Here is a 25,389-nt window from a genome sequence, read left to right as displayed (position 1 = left end):
GTAGTCCCAGCTACTCGGGAGGCTGAGGCAGTAGGATCGCTTAAGCCCAGGAGTTTGAGGTTGCTGTGAGCTAGGCTGACGCCATGGCACTCACTCTAGCCAGGGCAACAGAGTGAGACTCTGTCTCAAAAAAAAAAAAGAATATATACAAATAGCAGGTATATGAAAAGGTTCCCAACAACATTAATTATCAAGGAAACTACTAATGAAAACCGCAATGATATATCACCTCACAGCTGTCCAGATGGCTATTACTAAAAAAAAAAAAAAAAAAAAGCAAAAGACAAATGTTGGTGCAAATGTGGAGAAATTGGAACTCTTGCACACTGTTAATGGGAATGTAAAATGGTGCAGCCAGTATAGAAAACAGTATAAAGTTTCCTTCAGAAAATAAAATAGAACTGCTACATGATCCATCATGCCCATTGCTGGGTATATATCCAAAATCATTGAAATTGGGATCTTGAAGAGATAGTAGCACTACTGTGTTCATTGCAGCACCATTTGCAATAGGCAAGATATGGAAACAATGTCAATGTCCATGGACAGATGAATGGATAAAGAAAACGTGATATGTACATAGAATGGAATACTATTCAGCTTTAAAAAGAATGAAAGTCTTTAGTGTACAACAACATAAATGAAACTTAAGGACATTTTGCTAAGTGAAATAATCCAGTCACAGAAGTATAAGTACTACATGATTTCACATATATGAGGTATTTAAAATAGTCAAAAATAGTCAAATTCATAGAATCAAAGAGTGGAATGGTAGTTGCCAGAGGTTGGGGAGAGGGGAAGATGGGGAGTTACTAATCAGTGAGTGCAATGTTTCAATTAAGCAAAATTAATAAACTCTAGAGATCTGCTGCTGTACGACATTGTACTCATAGTCAGCAATAATGTATTGTGCACTTAAAAATTGATTAAGAAGGTATGTTTCATCTTGTGTTCTGGGGAAATAAAATAAATCTAAAATGAAAGAAGAATGAAGACTTCCTCAGACAAAACTAGGAGAATTCATTTCCAGCAGACCTTCCTTGTAAGAAATGCTAAATTTAGGAAGTTCTTTAGGTAGAATATAATGTCATTTAGAAACTTGTGTTTGCACAGAGAAATGAAGAGAGTTGGAAATGGAATAAATAAAGGTGAAATAAAATTTTTAAATTTTAAATTTCTTGTTTTTTTTTTTTTTTTTTTTTTTTCCTGAGACAGAGTCTTGCTCTATTGCCCAGGCTAGAGTGCCGTGGCATCAGCCTAGCTCACAGCAACCTCAAACTCCTGGGCTCAAGCAACCCTCCTGCCTCAGCCTCCCGAGTAGCTGGGACTACAGGCATGTGCCACCATGCCCAGCTAATTTTTTTCTATATATATAATTTTCGCTGTCCAGATCATTTCTTTCCATTTTTAGTAGAGACGGGGTCTCACTCTTGCTCAGGCTGGTCTCAAACTCCTGACCTCGAGTGATCCTCCTGCCTCGGCCTCCCAGAGTGCTAGGATTACAGGCATGAGCCACCACACCCGGCCTAAATTTCTTGTTTTTAATTGCTCTAAAAGGTAAATGATTGCCTAAAGTAAAAATTTTAACTGTTTTGTTTATGGCACAGATCACAGTAGAATATATAACAAGTATAGCAATAAGGATGGGAGGGAGGAATTTGGAATATAGTGTTGTAAGGTCTTTTACTGCCAGTGAAGCAGTGTTGTACTCTTTTTTTGAAGGTAAACTCAGATTAATAAGAAATGTATATTTGAGACCCTGGGGAACCTTTAATTTTTTTCAAAAGTGGTATCAATAATAATTCAATAGAAGAGATAAGATAGAATAATAAAAAATGTTCAGTTAAACCAAAGCAAGGAAGAAGGAGAGGGGAATAGAACAAAGGAGTAAACAGAATACTGCTAGGAAGATGGTAGGTCTTAATCCAACCATATCAATAATTAATTTAAATATCATTGTTCTAAACACCAGTTATATAAAGATAGAACTCATTACACTGGATAAAAGAGCAATATTTATCTAAATGCTGTCTAGAAGAAACACATTTTAAACATAAAGATAGATACATTAAAAGTGAATGATAGAGAAAAAATACCACAGAAATACTGACCAAAAGGAAGATAGAAAGCAATTTTAATATTAGACAAAGTAGACTTTAGAATAAGGAGTATCGTCAGTGATAGAGACATTACATGATAATCAAGGGTTCCTTCTCCACTGTAGTATTATCAGATCTATTGCAATGGTATGTATTTTTTTTCATTAAATTTGTATTTTTGGCAAAACTGTGAATTTATTTTAAAAAATAAAATGGTGCTACTAAGCTTATAATGGTAATAATATTCATAAGCAACTGTACCCTATTTCTTTTTTTTCCACCATTCCTAATTCCTGTCCCTAAAGGGACCCACTTTCAACTCTTAACTGTAACTACTTGTATTTATTCTACTTTTCTAAATCATATGCTTATCCTTTTAGATTTTTTTTTTACTATAGAAAGTAAGGATTTAATTCTCTTAACATCAGTACCTATGATAACACATTACTCACCCACAGAAATTTTCCCTCCTCCCTCAAAATATAATTATATCAGCTTTTAAATTAAATTCTTATTTAATTGCTACTTAATTATTTCTTTTTTAAATTTCTCAATATACTAAAATACTTTAAGTGTTTTGTCAGTTTCATGATTTTCTTGGGTGTATGCTTTCATGAAACTATATGTATTTTCTGATAGAGAGCTATTGATAAATTCATGGGGCATCTCTCACATGTACACTGCTATTCCTATCCACCCTATGCATAGGCTCCACATGATCATACCAGTTATCCTTATACCTGTACCTATTAGTACCTCTGTGGTGTGAATATTCTTGGCCTTTTTGATGGATTCAAGTATCATTCTGCTACAGAGTGACCTTTCATCTACCTTGTGGGTGCAAGTTTTTGAAACTACAAGATAACCTTGTTCTAATGACTTTTATTCTCTTCCCCAGTTGTATCTCCTCAGACCCTGTCCCTTCCCAGAGAGAAGAGGAGATGACTAAGTCCCAGGTAAATATTAAATAGTGTATTTGCTTTCTACCTTATTCTACGGTGCAATTTAAGGGTATTGTAGTAAGCCATACAGTAAATTAGAAAGGCCTATTTACAGAAAACATTTTCAGAGGAAATGAAGTTGGAAGATCAAAACTAGGGAAGAGTTAAAATGTGGTTTTTTTGTGAAACACGTTCATTCAGAAGGATTCAAGTTGGGCTTCAAATTTAAAATTTCCTTTCTATTGGTAAAGCAAACCAGAGCAGAAATTTCTGCAGAAATTTATTAAATAATTTTCATATAAAGATAAAAAAAATTTCCTAACCGAAATAAGCTTTTCTTTGGTACCTAGGTCAACGAAAACATTATAGTGTGACTTCTTGTAGTTGATAAACCTAGCTTGTTTAATAGTCTGTTTTGATCAAGGATAAAACAAAGAGTATTTGTCAAAATAGCCCAGTATTGGGGAAAAAATGCAAAATGAACATTAACAGAAAAAGGAATATATTATAGTATTTCATATGGTGGAATACTACATAATAGTGAATAAGAACAAAATGATGGCTACACATAACATCATGGATGGGTCACACAAACACAGAGTGAAAGAAGCCAGAAACAAAATAGTATGTACCATATGGTTCCATTTATATGAAGTTGGAAAACTGGAAAAACTAATATATTGTGATAGAAGTCAGAATGGTGGTTACCTCTCAAGAGGGTATTTACTAGGAAAAGGCATGAGGAAATCTAGAGTGCTGAAAATGTTCTGTGTTTTGGCTTGGCTGGTAGGTATACATGTCTATAAATGTATAAAATGTACAGAAATGTAGCTCACCACAACGAGGAATTATCCAGCCCCAAATATCAATAGTGCTGAGGTTGAGAAACCCTGAGTAGTCAAGACAGTATGTTAGGTGAAGAGAAAGAAAGATAGATTAATAGAAAAGAAGAGAGCCCAAAAAGAGACTCACACAAGTATAGCCATTTGATTTTTAACAAAGATGCAAAATCAATTTAATGAAGAATGATCTTTTTAACAAATAATGTTGTAACTAGTCATCCATATCTGAAAACCTTGACAAATCTCCTAATTTATACAAAAATTACTTCAAAATGTATTATAGATCTAAATTTAAAACATAAAACAATAACAATGTTTGAAGAAAATATAGGAGAAAATCATAATGACCTGGGATCATGTTGTGGCTGCTTTTTTGCTCCTGAGCTTGGTAGTGAAGGAATGAATAATCACTCGAAACACACAGTATTTAGAGAGAAGGAGAGAGACCAAAATCTAAAGGAAAAAATGGCTTCCTCAGCAAACTTCCTCCGTGGATTTATTTCCAAGGACATGTGCAAAGGGTCAGGGCCTTTTGTTAATCTTTAACAATTTCCATACAGGTCAACTGTTTTCAGCTGACCTTTATACAGCAAACAAGCAGCTTTGGCAGGTTTTTGCCTAACCCTTCATTCGCCTGCTCACGTTCTTTCCATCCATCCATCCTTTCTTCTAGGCTCATCCCCTACAGATCTCATAAAGGTAGAGAGTTGAATGATAGGTAGTAGAAGCTGGAAAGGGTGGATGGGTTAGAGAGGGGATGAAAAGAGGTAGGTGAAAGGGTACAAACAGATACAGAGTATAAGCTGTATCATTCAACAGCAGAGTAGAATGAATATTGTTAACAATAATAGATTGTGTATTTCAAAGTGGCTAGAATAGAGGACTTCAAGTGTTCCCAACACATGGAAATGATAAATAATCAATCAAAGTGATGTACACTTCAAATACCCTAAATTCCCTGACTTGATTATTACACATTTTATGCACGTATCAAAATATCACATATACCCCATAAGTATATAAAATATTATGTATCAATAAAATAAAATATCTATTTTAGCAGGCCAAAAGTTGAGAAGATAAGGAATAGATATTGAAGTAGAAAAGTAACAGTATATGTAATAGTATTGCACTGTTTGGGATTTCCTTTTTTTTTTTAATCAATATATGCTTTAGGTTTCCTTTTAAATTATTCATTTCATTGTGATTTTAAAATTTCAGCCACAGATACATACTGTTTTAACTGTCAGCTTGTTTTTAATAGTTTTTCCTAATTTTGGGTGTTTCTTTTTCTTCATGAAACTTATTAAACATTTGCCTAATTCATTATTTATTCTTAAAAATGTCTTTTAAATGTGGAGATTTATGTATATACATTCTAGAATTCTCATTTTTAAGATAATTTCTGCATTCACATTTACTAAATTATTTTTCTTAAGCATTTTCTTCACATTTATTTTAATGATTTCCTTTTGGATTCTCTCACTCTTGAGCTGTGTACAATTAGGATTTTCTTGCAAAATTTTTCATGTTGGTTTCTAAAATTTATTTGCTAGTTTAATGATCTGACTTCCTGAGGAAAATGCAGCTTCCTGAGGAAAAATCTGAGACTGAGGTAGTCCCAGGAAGAATGTATCTTATGTGCTAATGTCCTTCCCTGTGATTGGTGAAACCAGGGTCAGCTTATCACATCAGGTTTTCTCCTCAGCCCCACTTCCCTGCCAAGTGTTCATCCATGCTATTCTAATCTTCTCCCAGGTAAGGGAAAACCTTAAAACCCCACTGGATTTCAGGGATTTTTTTTTTTTTTTGCCTGACACTTTGCCTTTGGCTTCTTGTTTATTTCAAATGCCATGATCTTCAGCAGGAAAGGGTTCCAAGACATATCTACCATCAGTCCCACAGCTTTTTCTGAACCCTTAGTGTTAATGGATGTTCATGTTCATGGGATCCTTTTAGGACCTAGAAATAAATTCTTGGAAACATTAATTGTGAATTAACTATTGGAGACTTCCTTTTATCTTACCACATCTCTGTCAGAAATTCCTCAAAAATAGGAAATAGGGATTTCTCCCATTTTTCCAGTGCTGTTGACGATTTTTTCTTATGTTCTTATTCTTTTGGGTATTTCAGTTTTGAACTCATAATGGTGCCTTAGATTTCTATATTCAAATCTCATTGCTTTCAAGAAATTTTTCACCAGTTTCTCATTTCTGAAACTCTTTCTATAGCTTTCTTCATATATAGTTCCAGACGATTTTTTCTTATGTTCATATTCTTTTGGGCATTTCAGTTTTGAACTCATAATGGTGCCTTAGATTTCTATATTCAAATCTCATTGCTTTCAAGAAATTTTTCAACAGTTTCTCATTTCTGAAACTCTTTCTATAGCTTTCTTCATATATAGTTCCAGTTATAATTCTAATTTTGACCATTAAAAAATAAGTCTCTATCAAGGCCTCTTTACTTTGTTATTATCTGTAGGATTCCCATCTTTAGCCCTCTTTTATCTATATATGTAAGCTCTTTGAGCAGTCAAATCCCATTTTCATGGCTGTAGATATATACTGTAGGCTAATGACCAATAAATCCTCACCTCCAGTGTAGATTTCTCTTGATCTCATGAACAGTATGTCCAATTGCTACATCAACGGATATCTTTAGTTGGATGTCCTACCGTACTTCAAATTTTGCCTATCATTCTCTCCTTGTTTCTGCTTCTATCCAAATCCTGCTTTCATTTTTTCCTGCCTTTGTTATCTTGTGAGTTCCCAAACCAATTAACCTGAGTCAAGTCTTATTTTTTTCTTTCTTTTACGCTCAGTATAAATCGGGGCCCAAGATCTCCTCTTTAACCCATGGTAGTTATTAAAGATATATGCTTGCTAAATTAGTGAATGAGTATAAATTGACAGAATGTTGCTAATATGATGTTTTTCTTTTTTTAGAAAATAATAAAACCAGGTAAAGTTTTTTAACAACCTCTGAGTAATATCAGAACAAGGTTCTGTATGTTTTGTCCACATCAATTAAGATGGATCACTTCAGATTGAATAGGAGTGTGTTGTTACAGGAAACAGTGACATTCAAAGATGTGGCTATCGACTTTACCCAGGAGGAGTGGAAGCAATTGGATCCTGCTCAGAGGAACCTGTATCGAAATGTAATGCTAGAAAACTATAACAACTTAATCACAGTAGGTAAGAGTAATTTACTATATAATTCAAACTCTGGAAATAAAGTACATTTTTTTCTTCAGTGTTTCTGAAATGTGTGGAACTTTTAAATGCTAGAGTGAGTTTAGCCTTGAGAGGCCTCTGCTCATGTGAACGTCCATGCTGCAGCTCACAGCTGTCAAGATGGCTATTACCAAAAAAAAAAAAACCAAAAGACAAATGTTGGTGCGGATGCAGAGAAACTGGAACTCTTGCACACTGTTAATGGGAATGTAAAATGGTGCAGCCAGTATAGAAAACAGTGTGAAGTTTCCTCAAAAAATAAAGTAGAACTGCTACGTGATCCATCATGCCCATTGCTGGGTATATATCCAAAATCATTGAAATTGGGATCTTGAAGAGATAGTAGCACTACTGTGTTCATTGCAGCACCATTTGCAATAGCCAAGATATAGAAACAATGTCAATGTCCATGGACAGATGAATGGATAAAGAAAACATGATATGTACATAGAATGGAATACTATTCAGCTTTAAAAAGAAGGAAAGTCTTCAGTGTACAACAGCACTGCTCACGTGAACGTCCATGCTGCAGCTCTCAAAGCAAAGGGTCATCCTTGGTTATATTTCAGTGGGCAACATCCCCAGAAGCCACATTTTCTTATCCTTCGGAAAGCCTGATTTCCCTTATGCAGCCTCAATTCTTGGGTGGATCTTTGTTCCTAGTACATTGGCCCAAATCTGTGTTACTTCTCTTTGACAGGCTATCCATTCACCAAACCTGATGTAATTTTCAAATTGGAGCAAGAAGAAGAACCATGGGTGCTGGAGGAAGAAGTATTAAGGAGACACTGTCCAGGTTAGTGGGAGGGAAACTGACAGGTAAGGAGGAGTCAGGACCCTATTAATGGTTAGTCAATGAGTAGTTGATGTCTCTGAGATGTTCTTAAAATGTATTTTCCTGAAGCCTATAGACTTCTATAGTGACAATTGGTGTGAACTCTTTTTTTTTTTTTTTTTTAAGACAGAGTCTCACTCTGTTGCCCGGGCTAGAGTGAGTGCCGTGGCATCAGCCTAGCTCACAGCAACCTCAAACTCCTGGGCTTAAGCAATCCTACTGCCTCAGCCTCCCGAGTAGCTGGGACTACAGGCATGCGCCACCATGCCCGGCTAATTTTTTCTATATATATTTTTAGCCGTCCAAATCATTTCTTTCTATTTTTGGTAGAGACGGGGTCTCACTCTTGCTCAGGCTGGTCTCGAACTCCTGACCTCGAGCGATCCACCCGCCTCGGCCTCCCAGAGTGCTAGGATTACTGGCGTGAGCCACCCTGCGCCTGGCCTGGTGTGAACTCTTTATATGCCTAATATGTCACTTCTAAATACTATTCTTAATTTCTTTCCTCAAAATTTAGAGGTCTGATCGGCTTTCTTACCTATGTTCTGGGTACCAACTTTTCTTTATTAGTTTTCAGCCTTACTTTGATAATCATTCTATTATTAGCATGTTCAGTCTCTCCACCCACCTTTATACACAGAATCCTTTCCTTTTGCATACAGACATTCATGGATTTGCAGTTGTTCAAATAAACCTGTTGACATTTCTAGTCCTTTACTTTCTACTTTCTCTTTTTTTCTTCCGTTCTGCATGCCTTAGCATTATATTTTATACCCATAGTCACACTTCCCACTGTATTTTTAGCTTTTGCTCTCATACTTCAGTAATAACTGCCACCCTTTTACTTCAATAAAAGTTTTACATAAGTGCTGATTTTTTGTTAGCTCCAATTTTCTGCTATATTTGTCATATATATATGCATGTGTATGTGTGTACATATACACACATACACATACATATAGACATGCATATATACATATGACATGCATATGCATATATGCATGTATTTCTAATTTGATAAAATTGTTTTTGCCCTCTAAGGAGACTGTAATAATTTATATTTTTATGAACATAGTCTATTAGCATGTTTTTAAATCTTTGCCAATATGATAGTTGAAAAATTATAACCTATTATAGTTTGAATTAACATTTCCTTTGAGTGAAAGCAAGCATCTTTTCATACGTTTAAAATCTATATTTCTTTTTTTATGAAGTTTTTTCTTTTACCTTTTTTTATATTAAGTCTTTAATTTGTATGAACTCAGCACATTAAGGTGATTGGCCTTTTACCTGCCATATGTTTTTCGTGTATTTTTTCCCAAAGAAGTCATTCCTTCTTGAAGTACTTTTTACATCTTGACTTTTTTTAATGTTCATGTAGTTAAAACAATCTTTTCCTATGTATTATCATATAATTTTTTCTTTTTATATATATTGGTGAATTACCTTTACATATTTCTTAATGATGACTCATCTTCTCATGTTTGCTATGAATTTAAATAATTGTTTTAACTCTTTAAGGCTATGATGGAAATATTATTCTCGTTTCATAAATAGAATTTGGAAGCTTTCCTTCATGTTCTAGAACACTTATATAGCATTGGTGTTATAACTTCCTTAAAAATTTGGTAGATATTGCCCATTGAACTATTTAGACCTTTTGGATTTTTGAGGGAAGTTTCCTTGACAACTGTTTTCATTGTTTCTTTTATAACTGTTCTATGTAGATATTTTTGTCTCTTTTGGCATTACTTTTTCACAACAGGTTATATTTTTCCAGGAGATTTCCACTTAATCTTAGTTTTCAAATTAATTTTCGGCCGGGCGCGGTGGCTCACGCCTGGAATCCTAGCTCTGGGAGGCCGAGGCGGGTGGATCGCTCGAGGTCAGGAGTTCGAGACCAGCCTGAGCAAGAGTGAGACCCCGTCTCTACTAAAAATAGAAAGAAATTATCTGGCCAACTAAAAATATATATATAAAAAAATTAGCCGGGCATGGTGGCTCATGCCTGTAGTCCCAGCTACTCGGGAGGCTGAGGCAGTAGGATCGCTTAAGCCCAGGAGTCTGAGGTTGCTGTGAGCTAGGCTGACGCCACGGCACTCACTCTAGCCCGGGCAACAAAGTGAGACTCTGTCTCAAAAAAAAAAAAAAAAAAAAAAAAAAAATTAATTTTCACAGAGTTGACCAAGTAATTCTCATGAATATTTAAATTTCCTCTGTATCTGCAAAAATTTGCCACATATTGATGTTCCAAGGTCATCTGTTATATTTAAGAATTTGTATGTATTTTCAAATTTGTTGTGTGAAATTGTTCATAGTGTTCTCTAGTTTTAGCTGCTAGTTGTTTTTGTTTTGTTCATTTTTTTGTGTGGGATAAGTGGGTGGACAGATGTTCTTGGAGATATATGCTACTTCCTATAAGCCCAGCAATGCATTAGAATGCCTGTTTTATCCATTATTTTGTTCTGCAATGGTGAGGTTACTGTACTATAATTCCAGTAGTGAAAGTCCTAGTTCTCCCCCCATGCAATAGTATTCTTCATTTCAGTGGTGGTTTTATTTTTCTCTTTCAATTATTTCCTTGGTTCTGCTGGTAAACTTTTTTTTTTTTTTTTGAGACAGAGTCTCACTCTGTTGCCCGGGCTAGAGTGAGTGCCGTGGCGTCAGCCTAGCTCACAGCAACCCCAAACTCCTGGGCTTAAGCGATCCTCCTGCCTCAGCCTCCCGAGTAGCTGGGACTACAGGCATGCGCCACCATGCCCAGCTAATTTTTTCCTATATATATTTTTCTAGTTGGCCAGATAATTTGTTTCTATTTTTAGTAGAGACGGGGGTCTCGCTCTTGCTCAGGCTGGTCTCGAATTCCTGACCTCGAGCGATCCGCCCGCCTCGGCCTCCCAGAGTGCTAGGATTACAGGCATGAACCACCGCACCCGGCCAGCTGATAAAGTTTTTACCCATTTCTGTTTTCATATTGTTTCTTCCTCATCCATTGATATAGGCATACCTCATTTTATTGTACTTTGTTTTATTGTGCTTTGTACATGTTGCATTTTTTTTACAAATTGAAGGTTTGTGGCAACCTTGCATCAAACATCTATTGGCACCATTTTTCCAACAGCATGTGCTCACTTTGTGTCTCCGTGTCACAGTTTTGTAATTCTTGCAATATTTCAAATGTTGTCATTGTATTATTATTCTACCTGTTATGGTATCTGTGATCAGTCATCTTTGATGTTCCTACTATTATTGTTTTGAGGTGCCACAAACTGTATACATATGAAATGGGAAACTTAATCAGTAAATGTGTGTGTTCTGACTGTTCCACTGATTGACCATTCCCCTGTTTCTTTCCCTCTCCTCATGCTTCCCTATCCCCTGACACACAACAATATTGAAATTAGGCTAAATAATAATCTTACCTCGGTCTCTAAGTGTGCAAGTGAAAGGAAGAGATGCAAACCTGACTTTAAATTAACAGGTAGAAATGATTAAGCTTAGTGAGGAACGCATGTCAAAAGCCAAGATAAGCCAAAAGCTAGGCCTTTTGCACCAGTTAGCCAAGTTGTGAATGCAAAGAACAAGTTCTTGAAGGAAATTAAAAGTGCTGCTTTAGTGAACGCATGCATGATAAGAAAATGAAACAGCCTTATTGCTAATATGGAGAAAGTTTTAGTGGTATGGACAGAAGATAAAACCAACTACAACATTCCCTTAAACCAAAGCATAATGCAGAGCAAGGACCTAACTATTTAATTCTATGAAGGCTGAGAGAGGTGAGGAAGCTGTAGAAGAAAAGTTTGAAGTTAGCAGAGGTTGGTTTTGAGGTTTAGGGGAAGAAGCTGTTTCCACAATATAAAAGTGCTAGGTGAAGCAGCCAGCCAAGTGCTGATGTAGAAGCTGCAGAAAGTTATCCAGATGATATCTAAGATGACTGATGAAGGTGGCTATTCTAAACAAAAGATTTTTAATGTAGATGAAACAGCCTTCTATTGGAATAAGATGCCACCTAGGCCTTTCATAGCCAGAGAGGAAAAGTCAATGCCTGGCTTCAAAGGTTCAAAGGACAGGCTGACTCCCTTGTTAGTGGCTAATACAGCTGGTGACTAAGTTGAAGCCAGTGCTCATTTACCATTCTGAAAATCCTAGGGTCCCTAAGAATTATGCTAAATCTACTCTACCTGTCCTATAAATGGGACAACAAAGCCTAGATGGCAGTGTATCTGTTTACAGCATGGTTTCCTGAATATTTTAAGCCCACTATTGAGATATGCCACTAAGAAAAAAAGATTTCTTTCAAAATATTATTGCTTATTGACACTGAATCTAGTCACTCAAGAACTCTGATGGAGATGTACAAGGAGATTAATGTTGTTTCCATGCCTGTGAATACAACATCCATTTTGCAGTCCATGGAACAAAGGAATAATTTCAACTTTCAAGTGTTATTTAAGAAATACATTTTGTAAGGCTACATGACTGCCATTGATAGTGATTCCTCTGATGGATCTGGGAAAAGTAAATTAGAAACCTTCTGAAAAGCATTCACCATTCTAGATGTCATTAAGAACATTTGTGACTCATGGGAGGAGGTCAAAATACCAATATTAAAAGGAGTTTGGAAGAAGTTGATTCCAGCCCTGATGGATGACACTAGGGATTCAAGACTTCAGTGGAGGCAGTAATTGCAGATATGGTGGAAATAGCAAGAAAACTAGAACTAGAAGTAGAGTCTAAATATGTGACTGAATTCTGCATTTTCATGATAAAATTTGAATGGATGACAAGTTTTTTCTTATGGGTGAGCAAAGAAAGTCATTTCTTGAAATGGGATCTCCTCCCAGGGGAGATTCTGTGAACATTGATGAAATGACAACAAAGAATTTAGAATATTCCATAAACCTGTAGTGGTGGAGTTTGAGAAGATTGACTCCAGTTTTGAAAAAAGTTCTGTGGGTACAATGCTATCAAACAGCATCACATGCTACAGAGAAATCTTTCATGAAACGAAAGCCAATTGATGTAGCAAACTTCATTGTTGTCTTAGTGTAAGAAATTGCCACAACCACTCCAAACTTCAGCAACCACCACCTCGATCAGTCAGCAGCCATAAACATTCAGGCAAGACCCTACATCAGCAAAAAGATTACTACTCGCTGACTGCTCATATGGTCATTAGCATTTTTTAGCAATAAAGTATTTTTAGACATAATGGTACTGTAAACTTAATAGACTACAGTATATTGTAAACATAACATGTATGCACTGGGAAACCAAAAAATTTATGTGACTTGCTTAATAGTGGTACTCACTTTATTGTGGTGGTCTGGAACCAAATCCACAATATTTAAGATAAAGTATGCCTATGTTTCTATTTTGAGCTCTTGATTTATAGATTTTATTTTCATTAAGTTTTTTCAAATTCATTGCAATATATTTAGTCAAGATTATCATCTATGTGTCATAAATTTTTTAGTTTGTATTTTTGCCTGCTTTCTTTACATCATGTTTCTTTACTTTTTTCTCTTATAACAGTTTTTTTATAAATCTGATTCCAACTTCTCATTTTTGACTGAGGATAGTTTTTTTTTTAACCTGCTGTTTTAAGTGAGTTAATGTTGGGGAAGGAAAAGGAATGCTCTAATATAGAGAAGAGGTCAATAAACTATGCCCTGTAGGCCAGCCACTTGTTTTTGTAAATAAAATTTTGTTGGAACACAGCCATACCTAATCATTTACATCTTGTCTATAAGTACTTTCATATTACAGTGGCAAAGTTGAGTAATTGCTACAAAGACTATATAACACACAAAGCCTAAAATATTTACTATCTAACATTTTAGAAAGTTTGCCAACCCTTGATGTATAGAAATGCATCCATACTTCATATTGAAGCCCTTTATCTTTATGGTTATGCATATCTAAGTATGTTTAGGCTTTATTGCTTCTCATCCTAAAAGGATCTGCAGCTGCAAGTCGGAATCTTATGCCCGCTATAGAATTGCATGGCTCTGAATCTTACATCCTTACCTACCCCAACAGAGTTCTTCCTAAAGCAACATATGTTGTAGTGTTTCCCTGTTTAGGTCTGGCTCCTCAGACATCTTAGGATATCAACTATTTTGTAACCACTCTACACTCCCAAATTTTAACATTGTAAGCATTGGTTAATTAATTCTGACCTTCAGGGTATGATATCTATTTTGACACTGTCAACTGCTTGCTCTTCTCAAATCAGCATGAACAGCTGTCTTCTCTTGGAATCCTTCTTCTTGTGTTCTAGTTTTCACTGTATTTCTTGTAAGTGGGTTTACAGCTATCTCCTCAGATCATTGAAGAATCAATGACTTTTCATTCTCCTTGTTTATAGCAAGGAAAAGATACCACAGACTTTCAAAATCCACCATCTTGAAACATCGAGTCTTTATAGTCACATTTGATATTTTGATCTTGCCTTTGAAATTCTCTTCCACTTCTGTTTGATGTACAGTGATGACTCGGATGTTACCTTTTCCCTCATCATCTTTTGCTTAATTGTGCTTCTCTTTTTCATTGTAGCTGAAATGACCAAAGAGCTTAGCATTCTGCCTTCTTTTCTACATATATAACCTGCAACCAAGTCTCTAACTTTACCTGTTTACAGGACAGCTTCACAGGAATTTTTCCCTCAATTTATTCTCAATCTCACAGAAAGGGAGGAAAATCTCCATTTTTCTCATTGGAGGTAAGCAGCAATAAGAGACTTCATGTTTCCTCCTTCATTATGTAGACTTTCACTTATTCTCCCTATGTTTGAGACAGTTCCTTGTCACTTCTGTCTGGTGTCCCTGACTCTAGAGCCTCTCTGGTTCCATTACTCCAGAACAAGAGAGGAGTGTCCCATCTCCTCTAAAGTAGAGGAGTGATATGCACCTCATTATACAATGCAGGCATCTGTCTGCCATATAGACTTCCAATCTTTCTCTTATTTTTAACCCCTCCATCATTCCCACCTTTCATGGTACATGATTTCTCTAATTCCTGAGCCTTTCTTTAGTTATATAGTAGGAATTGGGTTTTGTTTTTTGACATCTTCCTCTGCAAGCACTTGAGTTTCAGCTTTCTCGGTTGTTGTGTCATGTCCTTAATTTTCTTCCATCTGCTACAATTATGTTTACGTCTATTGTCTATTGTTATCTCTTAGGGTCTTTGTCTTTGTTAGTTTATACCTTTTAAAGTATCCCATATTAGTGTGATTTTAGGTGGAATCAGAGATAAACTCATCTATTTATTATGCAATATTTAACTTCAGTTTCTTACTGTTTTTCTTCGTCTGCTCAGTATATTTGTTCTCTATCCAATCAACCTAGGTGGGCACCTCCAGGCTTATGTTCCAATTCTTTCATCCAGTTTTTACCTTCCCATTATTTTTTCTCATTTTGTTGATTACTACAGTGTTTAGAACAATTTTATATGTTTACATTTTTGAATATATAACACATGCTGCTCATAGCACAAAATTTTTAAGTTGAAAAGTAATTCTTCTCTTACTCATTTCCCCTCCATGATAACAACCCTAGTGTCATTTTCCTTTGCACTGTTACTTGTATTTTCAAACATTTTTATTGATACAACTTTAAATTGATTAACTTGTGAATGCCATCTTTATGCTGCTGAATGTTGTTTTCCAAAATGTGTTATGCCTTTTGTCTTAGTTTACTAGGGCTGCTGACTAAGGCCTAGTGACTTGATTTTTCAGTTAAACAGGTTTATTGTTGACAAATGTTAATTTTACCTTTCTTTTCCAATTTTTTATTCTTCTGATTTCTTTCCTTCATTTAATTGCACTACACTCTACTGTAATAATAGTGGTGATAGTACTCATCTTCTCTTATTCCTGACTTTAATGTGAATGCTTCTGGATTTTACCCGTTAAGTGTAGTGCTGGTGTTTGGGTTGTACTGTACTTTATTCTCAAGTTAAGTGAGTGTCTGCCTATTCCTATTTTATAAAGGATTTTTAAGTGAAAATAGATATTGAGTTTTTTCATCTTTTTAATATCTATGGAAATGATTGCTTGATTTTTAATTTTTTACATATTAATATATTTCCTTTTATATAATATATTTTCTAATTTTAAAACATATTCCTGGAAAATCTACTCAGGTATATTTACTGTGCTTCTGGGACACTTTTTTTCTTCTGGGTCATTTTGATGTTTTACATAGATTATTTTCATTGGGTAAATGAAATTGGTGGACAGTTTACTTTTTTGGTGTGTCCTCTTTTTCAGGTTTGGGTGTTAATATTATGTTTGTTTCAAAAAAAATATTTTCTCCTCTCTTTTTTCTTTTGTAGCATTTTGTACAATGTGAGTTGTTCCTTAAATCTTTGTTAGAATTCCCATGTGAATCTCTTTGGGTCTTTTTATTTAGTTTTAGGGAGTAGTTTTTTATATTTTTCTGTTAATTTTGTAGAAATTTGTCTAGATAAGTTTTCTGCATTTCTAGAGTCAGTGTTGGTAATTTGCATTTTTCAGAAAAATATTCATGTCAGTTTATAAAAATGTATTTCAATAGAGTACTGAAAAATGATCTTATGATGTTTTAACATTACATTTTTTATTTTTTTCTGTGCCATTATTTCTTACTCTATTTGTACATTCTGCATCTCCCTAAAAGTTATGCTGCATTTATCTAATAATTGTCTTTTGCCTTTCAGATCCCTTTTAAATGCAATCAAAGCTATTTTTATTTATAAATATCTGCCTCTACTCATATTTCCTTTACTGGAATTTCCTTCTGAAAAATTAGGAGATAGGAGATACATACATTTGAAATGTGTTTAATAATGGGAGAGTAGGTCTTAAAGCAAGAATCAATCCCATAACAGAATTTTTTTTTTTAATTTTCTTGGCTTTACAATATTGGAAAAAGGTTCACAAGTGACATTTGTTTGCGTTCCATTTTAGGAGAAATATGGGGAATTGATGAGAATCAGAAAAACCAGAACAGTCTTTTGAGACAAGTTGAAGGTAAATTCAAGAAAACACTGACTGAAGAAAAAGTCAATAAATGTCATAAGAAATTTGCAAATGTATTTCCTCTGAACTCAGATTTTGTTCCTTCTGGACACAATCTCTATGAATATGACTTATTTGGAAAGTGTTTAGAGCATAATTTTGACTGCCATAATAATGTGGAATGCCTTATAAGAAAGAAACATTGTGAATATATTGAACCTTTGAAATCATATGGTAATAGCTCATCCCATCTTGGAATAACCCCCTTTAAGTGTAATCATTGTGGCAAAGGCTTCAATCAAACATTGGACCTCATCAGACACCTGAGAATTCATACTGGAGAGAAGCCCTATGAATGTAATAACTGTAGAAAAGCCTTCAGCCACAAGGAGAAACTCATTAAACATTATCAAATTCACAGTCAGGAGCAGTCTTTTGAATGTAATGAATGTGGGAAAGCTTTCGTTAAAATGTCAAATCTCCTTAGACATCAAAGAATTCATACTGGAGAGAAACCATATGCATGTAAGGAATGTGGGAAATCCTTCAGCCAGAAATCAAATCTCATTGATCATGAAAAAATTCATACTGGAGAGAAACCTTATGAATGTAATGAATGTGGAAAAGCATTCAGCCAGAAACAAAGCCTCATTGCACATCAGAAAGTTCATACTGGAGAGAAACCTTATGCATGTAATGAATGTGGTAAGGCCTTTCCTCGAATTGCATCCCTTGCCCTTCATATGAGAAGTCATACAGGGGAAAAACCTTATAAATGTGATAAATGTGGGAAAGCCTTCTCTCAGTTTTCCATGCTTATTATACATGTTCGAATTCATACAGGTGAGAAACCTTATGAATGTAATGAGTGTGGAAAAGCCTTCTCTCAAAGCTCAGCCCTTACTGTACATATGAGAAGCCACACTGGTGAGAAACCCTACGAATGTAATGAATGTAGAAAAGCCTTCAGCCATAAGAAAAACTTCATTACACACCAAAAAATTCATACTAGAGAGAAACCTTACGAATGTAATGAATGTGGGAAGGCTTTCATTCAGATGTCAAATCTTGTTAGACACCAGAGAATTCATACTGGGGAAAAACCCTATATGTGTAAGGAATGTGGGAAAGCCTTTAGCCAGAAATCAAATCTCATTGCTCATGAAAAAATTCATTCTGGAGAAAAACCCTATGAATGCAATGAATGTGGTAAAGCCTTCAGCCAAAAGCAAAATTTTATTACACATCAGAAAGTTCATACTGGAGAGAAACCTTATGATTGTAATGAGTGTGGTAAAGCCTTCTCTCAAATTGCATCCCTTACTCTTCATTTGAGAAGTCACACAGGGGAAAAGCCTTATGAATGTGATAAATGTGGAAAAGCCTTCTCTCAGTGCTCACTGCTTAATTTACATATGAGAAGTCATACAGGTGAGAAGCCCTATGTATGTAATGAATGTGGAAAAGCCTTCTCTCAAAGAACTTCCCTTATTGTGCACATGAGAGGTCATACAGGTGAGAAACCCTATGAATGTAATAAATGTGGAAAAGCCTTCTCTCAAAGCTCATCCCTTACTATACATATACGAGGCCATACAGGTGAGAAACCCTTTGACTGTAGTAAGTGTGGAAAAGCATTCTCTCAAATCTCATCTCTTACTCTTCATATGAGAAAACATACAGGTGAAAAGCCTTATCACTGTAATGAATGTGGCAAGGCTTTCAGCCAAAAGTCACACCTTGTTAGACACCAGAGAATTCACACTCATTAGAAATCCTGTGAACACTGTGAATATGAGAAAGCCTTTGCAAGGAATTAACACCTCATTGCACATTACACAAATGGTTCTAGAGCAGAAAACTATGAATGTGGGAAAGCCGTCTGAAGAAGTCACAAACTTGCGAAACAGAATTCTTACCAGGTTGACAAATTGCATAATGAAAAAGCTGATTATCTAAAACCTTAAGCAGACATTTTACTTATCCATAATATTCAATAAGAATCTCATTAAAATCTGAAATAAGATGTCTGCTATCAGCATATCAACATAATAGTTGAACTCCCAGCCAATGTCTTAAGCAAGAAAAAGAAGATTGGGAAAAAAGAGGAACTCTAAAAATAACCTTTTATACAAAAAGTTAATTGGAAAATGTGTAGATAGAAAATATCTAAGAATAAACACAATGATTTATGAGACGTATATAAAATTATAAAATATCTTTAAGGGCACAGAAGAACATTAGACTTGACTTTGTAAAAATATAAGTTCCCTCCCAAATCTGTAAGTTTATTCTACTTACACTTAAAATTTACATCAGTTATATTTTAAGGAACTTCACAAACTGATTAAAAAATTTTTTATGGAAAAGTAGAGGACACAAATAGCTGAAACAAATTTGAAAAAGCAAATAGGGAAGACACACTCTATTATATATCATTATATACTTATTTAAAGATGTCATTTAAACTATGTTATAGAAGGAATAAATTAATCAGTAGAAACAATAAATATTGAGAATTGATACAAAAATCCAAGAAGATATGGGAATTTTGTGTGTGATAATGCTATTGAAATCGTTGTGGAATTAGTGGCATAGTCAATAAATGAAAGATCCATATGAGAAAAAAGTTAATTTTCTACCTTACACCATATACAAAAATAAGATCCAAATAGATTGATGACCAGAGTATCAAAAGCAAAATTCTCACACTATGATGAAAACAGAATATATTTATTAGAGTAACAGATTTCCTTAAAAACACGTAAACATGGAACAATCAATTCTATTTTGATGTTTTGGCCTCATAGGCACCCACATATGTGTGCAAAGAGATATATGTAACTGTTCACAGCATCACGGTTTGTCTAAGTTGGATATGACAAATTTCCATCAATAGAGGCATAGATCAATACGATGTGATTTTTTTTCTTTGATAGAATACAGTATTTAGAGAGAAGACAGAAAATTTACATACAGTTACATGGATAGATTGCAGTATATAATATTGAGAGAAAAACAAAATGCACAATGAAACATTGTGTGAGATTTGTATAATTTAATAAGATGGGGCAAAGAACAGTACTGTGTATTGGTCATTGATCCATATATGACATTGGTTGCCTTTTGGGATGCAGGAAAGATTTGCTTGGAGTTGTTATATTTACCTGTAATATTTATTTAATAAAAGAATGAAAGCAAATATGACAATGGTGATAAATCTGGTTGTCAAAATTATATTGGTTTTTCAAAATCCTTTTTTGCCTTTATTTATTTTCCTGATTTCTCTAAAATAAGAATCAAGTGGATGGGGAAAACCTGGGCCTATAGCCACAATTTGAAAATACATACTTATTCTTGATCAGATGATAACACATATAGAATAAATTCTCTTTACCATACACAAAACAAGCCTGACAAGGTATTATTTTTTTTACTCTCTCTTCATAATGTTAATTGGGATAATGAAAATCAGTATATAGCATTTGTTTTAGGCCAATTTTTACATTTTTAAAAAATTTTTATCTTAAACACAAGTCTTTACCCTAGTTGAAAGCAGTGGGGAAAAAAAAGAATTATTTAATTGTTGGGATGATTGACTCTCCACTTGGAAACAAAATCAGCATACATTTGGGTTGGTTTTCAGGTGAGGGAAAGAAATCATTCACATACATTATGAAATGTGGTTAGCATTCTAAAATGTCAAGCCAAGGATAGTTACCAGCATCAGAGCAGGGGCAATTTAAGTATATCCTAAAAAAAGCTTGATTTGATTTCTAGATCCTTAAATGGGGATGCAGATGCTAGTGATTTTATGTGTGTCAGGTAAGGGCCCAGTGGATGTGAAAAGCTCACTTTCTCTTGTTCAACAAATGGATTATGGTGAGACCTTTAAAACATTTATGGTGACTCATTTTTTTTCTGTGAATAGTCCATTCTTACAGTTTGTTTTTTCTCCTGGAACTTTAAAACATGTTTTTATTGAGAAATAATTACAGATTTATAGGAAGTTGTAGAAATAATACCCCATAGTACTATTTACTTTGTGTACCCTACACCTAGTTTCTGCTAATGGTAACATCTTACATAACAATAGTAAAATATGAGATTTGACATTGGTAAAATCACAGGTATTATCAGATTTCACCAGTTTTATATGCCCTTGTGGATGCGTGTCTGTATAATTCTATACACTTTTATTTCACATGTAGATTCATGTAATGACCACTACAATCAAGATACAAAACTTGCACCACCACAAAGATTCCTCATTCTATCTTTTTATAGTCATACCCATCTTCTCCCCCTACTCCCTGTCCCTAACCCCTGGCAACCACTAATCTAAATTTTGCCATATTAGGATGGTTATATATAACAAAGCAGAGGACTGACTGACACCTCATCTCACTGCCAATCATTGTGGCCCTAAAGGGTGATTAAATTTTTTTCTTATTTTTAGTGTTGTAATAAATTCTAGATAAAATTTTTTTCAATTATTTTTATTATAAAAGTATTCCTGTTCTACTTTAATGACTTCTATTATCTAGTGAATACTTCATATAGCTATAATTTGGGGAGAAAAACAAATATACGTAAAACTGCCTTGAAAATTAATGGACATAGGGCTGGGCATGGTGGCTCATGCCTGTAATCCTAGCACTCTGGGAGGCCGAGGCAGGAGGATCGCTCTAGGTCAGGAGTTCAAGACCAGCCTGAGCAAGAGCGAGACCCTGACTCTACTAAAAATAGAAAGAAATGATCTGGAAACCTAAAAATATATATAGAAAAAATTAGCTGCGCATGGTGGCACATGCCTGTAGTCTCAGCTACTCGGGAGGCTGATGCAGAAGGATTGCTTAAGCCCAGGAGTTTGAGGTTGCTGTGAGCTAGGCTGACGCCATGGCACTCTAGCCCACGCAACAGAGCGAGACTCTGTCTCAAAAAAAAAAAAAAAAAAATTAATGGACATATGTTCTGAAATGCATACTATTTTGAAACAGCATTAATAGTCTTGGGCTTGAACTAGAATACAACTAGCACTGTTGTATTCTGCTACAATAATAAAATAGCAGAGGTCTCATGGCTTTCAGGGAAGCTTCTGAATGTCCTTGTTACTCGGCACTGAGACATATGATCCAGTGAGATATAGCCAAGTCCATAAGGAGCTTCTCAGCTTAGGGAACAAATCATCTTTGGCATCCATTTGGGCTTCACAATTTCTGGCCACTCCCTTCAGAAGTACAAATCTAGCTCCCATTTTAGTGAAGCAACATCTCATCAATTATTGGTTACTCATGAATTCCAGGTTGTTAATAGACAATCTCAACAACCAGGTGGCTACATGAAACCTCAATAGGATTTTCATTCATTTTTTATCTGGTATATTTTCACACAATACATGAGTAAGTTTTGCAAGAAAGATTCAACTAAGGGTCAAATCCTTTAAACATCTATTAAAACATCAATGGGAGCCGTTGGCAGAAAGAAATTGACTTTATGTATTTCCAATTAAGAACATAAGCTTGATAGAATCTCCTTCCCTCATCCATGTTCAGGTAGCAGTGGGAGTGATTTCTCCTGCCTGGGCTGCCAAATCTCCTAGGTCCTTGGTCTTTTGTTGTCCTGCATTTTTTTCATGGGCCTAGACTTTTCTCCTTCTGAGTCCATCTTATCAACAGAATACTTCTCCTATTTCATTCAGGACAACCTTCTCTGGTTAGCCCTTTCATGAGGCTTCCCTTCTCTACACTTTTGCTTCCTGGGTAGGCACGCCGGGTTCTCAGGCGGATCTGGCTGTCCATGCCTGGTGCCCTCAGGGGAACCCTGGGTCCCAATGCCCCTTCAGATGGCTGCATGATTCCCATTGGATGAGATGTAGCCCAAGGTGAGGTGGGCCTTGGCCTTCAAATAAATTTTGGTGTTTCCTTTCATTTCCACTTTGCTCATCCTTGATGGGAGTTGGGGGGTTACGTGCTCTTCTTACTGTGTTCCTGGGGGCAAGGCTATGGGGCCCAGGTAACAGTGCAGAACACTTTGGCCACTTCTGCTTCCATGGGGAAGAAAGGACTGGGACTTGGCTGGGTGCAGGTGGGGGAGCTGTAGTGGTCCCAGTGGTTGAAGGTGGGACTCTTTCCTCTTCTCAGAGAGCTCTTTTGCCTTCAGGCGAGATTCCCTGCTCTTGCCTGGGATTCCATGGGATTCCATGTGTGGTCTGACATATGCTTGGCTTCTCCTTGACTTTGTCAGGGCTTTCAGTGCTCCCTGGGAGCAGATCTATGGTCATTGTCAGTCTGGGACTAGCCCAGATCTGCTTCTGAACCCCCTGCTTCACTGCACCTGCCCTTCCGGATCCCATTTCCCCCAGTGGCCTAACTGCGGTCACCTTTGCAGCCCCTCGGACTAGGTCAGTGCATCCCCCTTTGCTGAGCAGGAGTGGGGACAGGTAAGGGCCCCTGGCCTTGGAAAATAGGGTGATACCCTGTCCCAGAAAGGCAGGGGACACAAGGATCAGTGAATTGTCACCTTAGCCCTGCCCTTGGGGACATTGGTAACTTCAGGTGCCCCAACAATCCAAAGTCCCCTTGCCACATTTCACCCCCACCATGTGAGCCCATACCTGCCCACACCTTCCAACCTGAAATCAGATCCAAAGGGGACTGCCACTGTGCTTACCTCACCCTGAAGCTGGGCCTCCACGGGGAACCAACCCAGAGCTCAGCTCCAAGGGGTCCTTAGAGCAGGACAGTTAGGACATAAAGGATGAAAAGTTACCCTTTGGGTACAATGTACACTATTCTGATGATGGGGACACTAAAAGCTCAGATCTCACCACAATACCATATATACATGTAACAAAACTGTACTTGTATCCCCTAAATATATTGAAACAATAAAAAATACATATAAAATAACTAATCTGTGAGTTTACACAGACTATAAAGCTTAGTAGCAGAACCCAAGACAGATGATGTCTCAACACAGACTTTCCAGGAACTGTTCTGTATCCTGATCATGGTGGTGGTTACAGGAATCTATACCTGAAGTCAAATTGCATAGAACTATACACACACATATGATGTGCACATACAAACTAGTGAAAACGAGGTAAATTGTGTAGCCTGTATTGTACAATTGTCGACAGTATTGTATAATATAAATGTTCTACTTTTGAGGCTTGCAAGGCCTTTTATCCTGTTCCACAATCACACTGAAATGAGTTTATGGCTTCGTCATGTGAGCCAACCTATATTTTATCCAATCTAATCTACATATCATTCAATTTAAATAAATGTAATCCTGCTTCGTCCCAATCACTAATTGGATTCAGGAATTCCATACACTTACCAGACAGCCTTTTAATATCCACACAGGCTGCTGGAGCTGCCACAGCTATAGGTCCTGCTCCCAGGCAGCCACTGCCTTCGCCATAGTGGAGCAGCAGTTGTGAGCATTAGCGCTGTTGTCGTATGCGCAGGCTCTTCTGTGAGGGCCTGCCAAGGGGGTCCCTCATCAGGATGACTCGCCTGGCCTGACATTTTTAATTTCGCACCCGCAGAGGAGACTCCCCGCGAGGCAAAAGACTCAAGCAGCAGCCCCCGCCCCCCACCCTCGCTGTGCGCTCGCGTAGTGTTCTGACCGTGCTGTGTGGTCTTTGCCAATGTGACGTCTATGTGGAAAGGTTCAAAAAGTTCGTGGGTATATTGTCCCCAAAATTCTAGAGAAGAATCCTGATTAGAGTCAGAAATTTCAGCACCTGGATGTTGACAGAAGCTATGGGCATGAACAAAGTCGTCCATGTTTCAAGGGATGGAGGTTTGGTGATTGTGAAGTCATTTCAGGTTTTTCTTGAGAGATGTGAATGCATAGGAAACGCTTGGCTTCAAAGATAAAAGACTCAAAAATGTCTGAGCTGTAGAGAACACTTTCTGGGAAACAACAGCATGAGATAATCAAACAGTGTTCCTGAATGCCCCTTTTAATTCCAATCCCGGGAGATTTCTGCATCAATCCCAGCCTCCAGGAGGTCACAGGATTCTGCTATGATGGGCTCAATGGACCTGCAGCCTGGACTTCCCCAAGGCTTATTGCCATGTCTTGAAGTCACTCAGTCTGGGGCAGGTCCAAGCAACAACCACAAATCCCCTCCAGGATGGATGTGGCAGGCAGCAGATGCAAATACCTGCCACTGGTGGACCTTGGGTTGGCAGCATGTGACTCCTGTGGCTCTTTGCTCCCTTGCAGTAGAAAGGTAAGGGAATAGAGGTGGTCTCAGGACATCCCTGGGACTGTTGGGAATGGTATTTTAACTGCAGCCATCTGGGGTAAGTTCCCAGGACCCTTCCTCTGTTTTTGTATTGAAAGGCATTTTTGGCCGGGCGTGGTGGCTCACGCCTGTAATCCTAGCACTCTGGGAGGCCGAGGCGGGCGGATTG

At 36.5% G+C, this 25,389-nt stretch overlaps 1 protein-coding gene across 8 annotated transcripts in view; it reads left to right on the top strand.

Annotated features, from left to right (window-relative positions):
• The window catches only part of ZNF569 (zinc finger protein 569), a 32,109-nt gene extending 11,950 nt beyond the window's left edge, over positions 1 to 20,159 (top strand). For all 8 annotated transcript variants that reach the window (XM_045532190.1, XM_045532187.1, XM_045532188.1 and 5 more), the window contains 4 exons: positions 2,998 to 3,055; positions 6,956 to 7,082; positions 7,822 to 7,917; positions 16,907 to 20,159. In XM_045532190.1, the coding sequence (XP_045388146.1) occupies positions 3,041 to 3,055; positions 6,956 to 7,082; positions 7,822 to 7,917; positions 16,907 to 18,729 (2,061 nt within the window). In that variant the 5' untranslated portion in view covers positions 2,998 to 3,040 and the 3' untranslated portion in view covers positions 18,730 to 20,159. The remainder of the gene's footprint in view (positions 1 to 2,997; positions 3,056 to 6,955; positions 7,083 to 7,821; positions 7,918 to 16,906) is intronic.
• Positions 20,160 to 25,389: the final 5,230 nt, after the last annotated feature.

This window comes from Lemur catta, chromosome 19 (assembly GCF_020740605.2).
Source record: "Lemur catta isolate mLemCat1 chromosome 19, mLemCat1.pri, whole genome shotgun sequence".
In the NCBI taxonomy this organism is placed as follows: Eukaryota; Metazoa; Chordata; class Mammalia; order Primates; family Lemuridae; genus Lemur; species Lemur catta.
The sequence above is the reverse complement of the archived record's forward strand: the minus strand, read 5'-3'. Positions and strand labels throughout refer to the sequence as shown.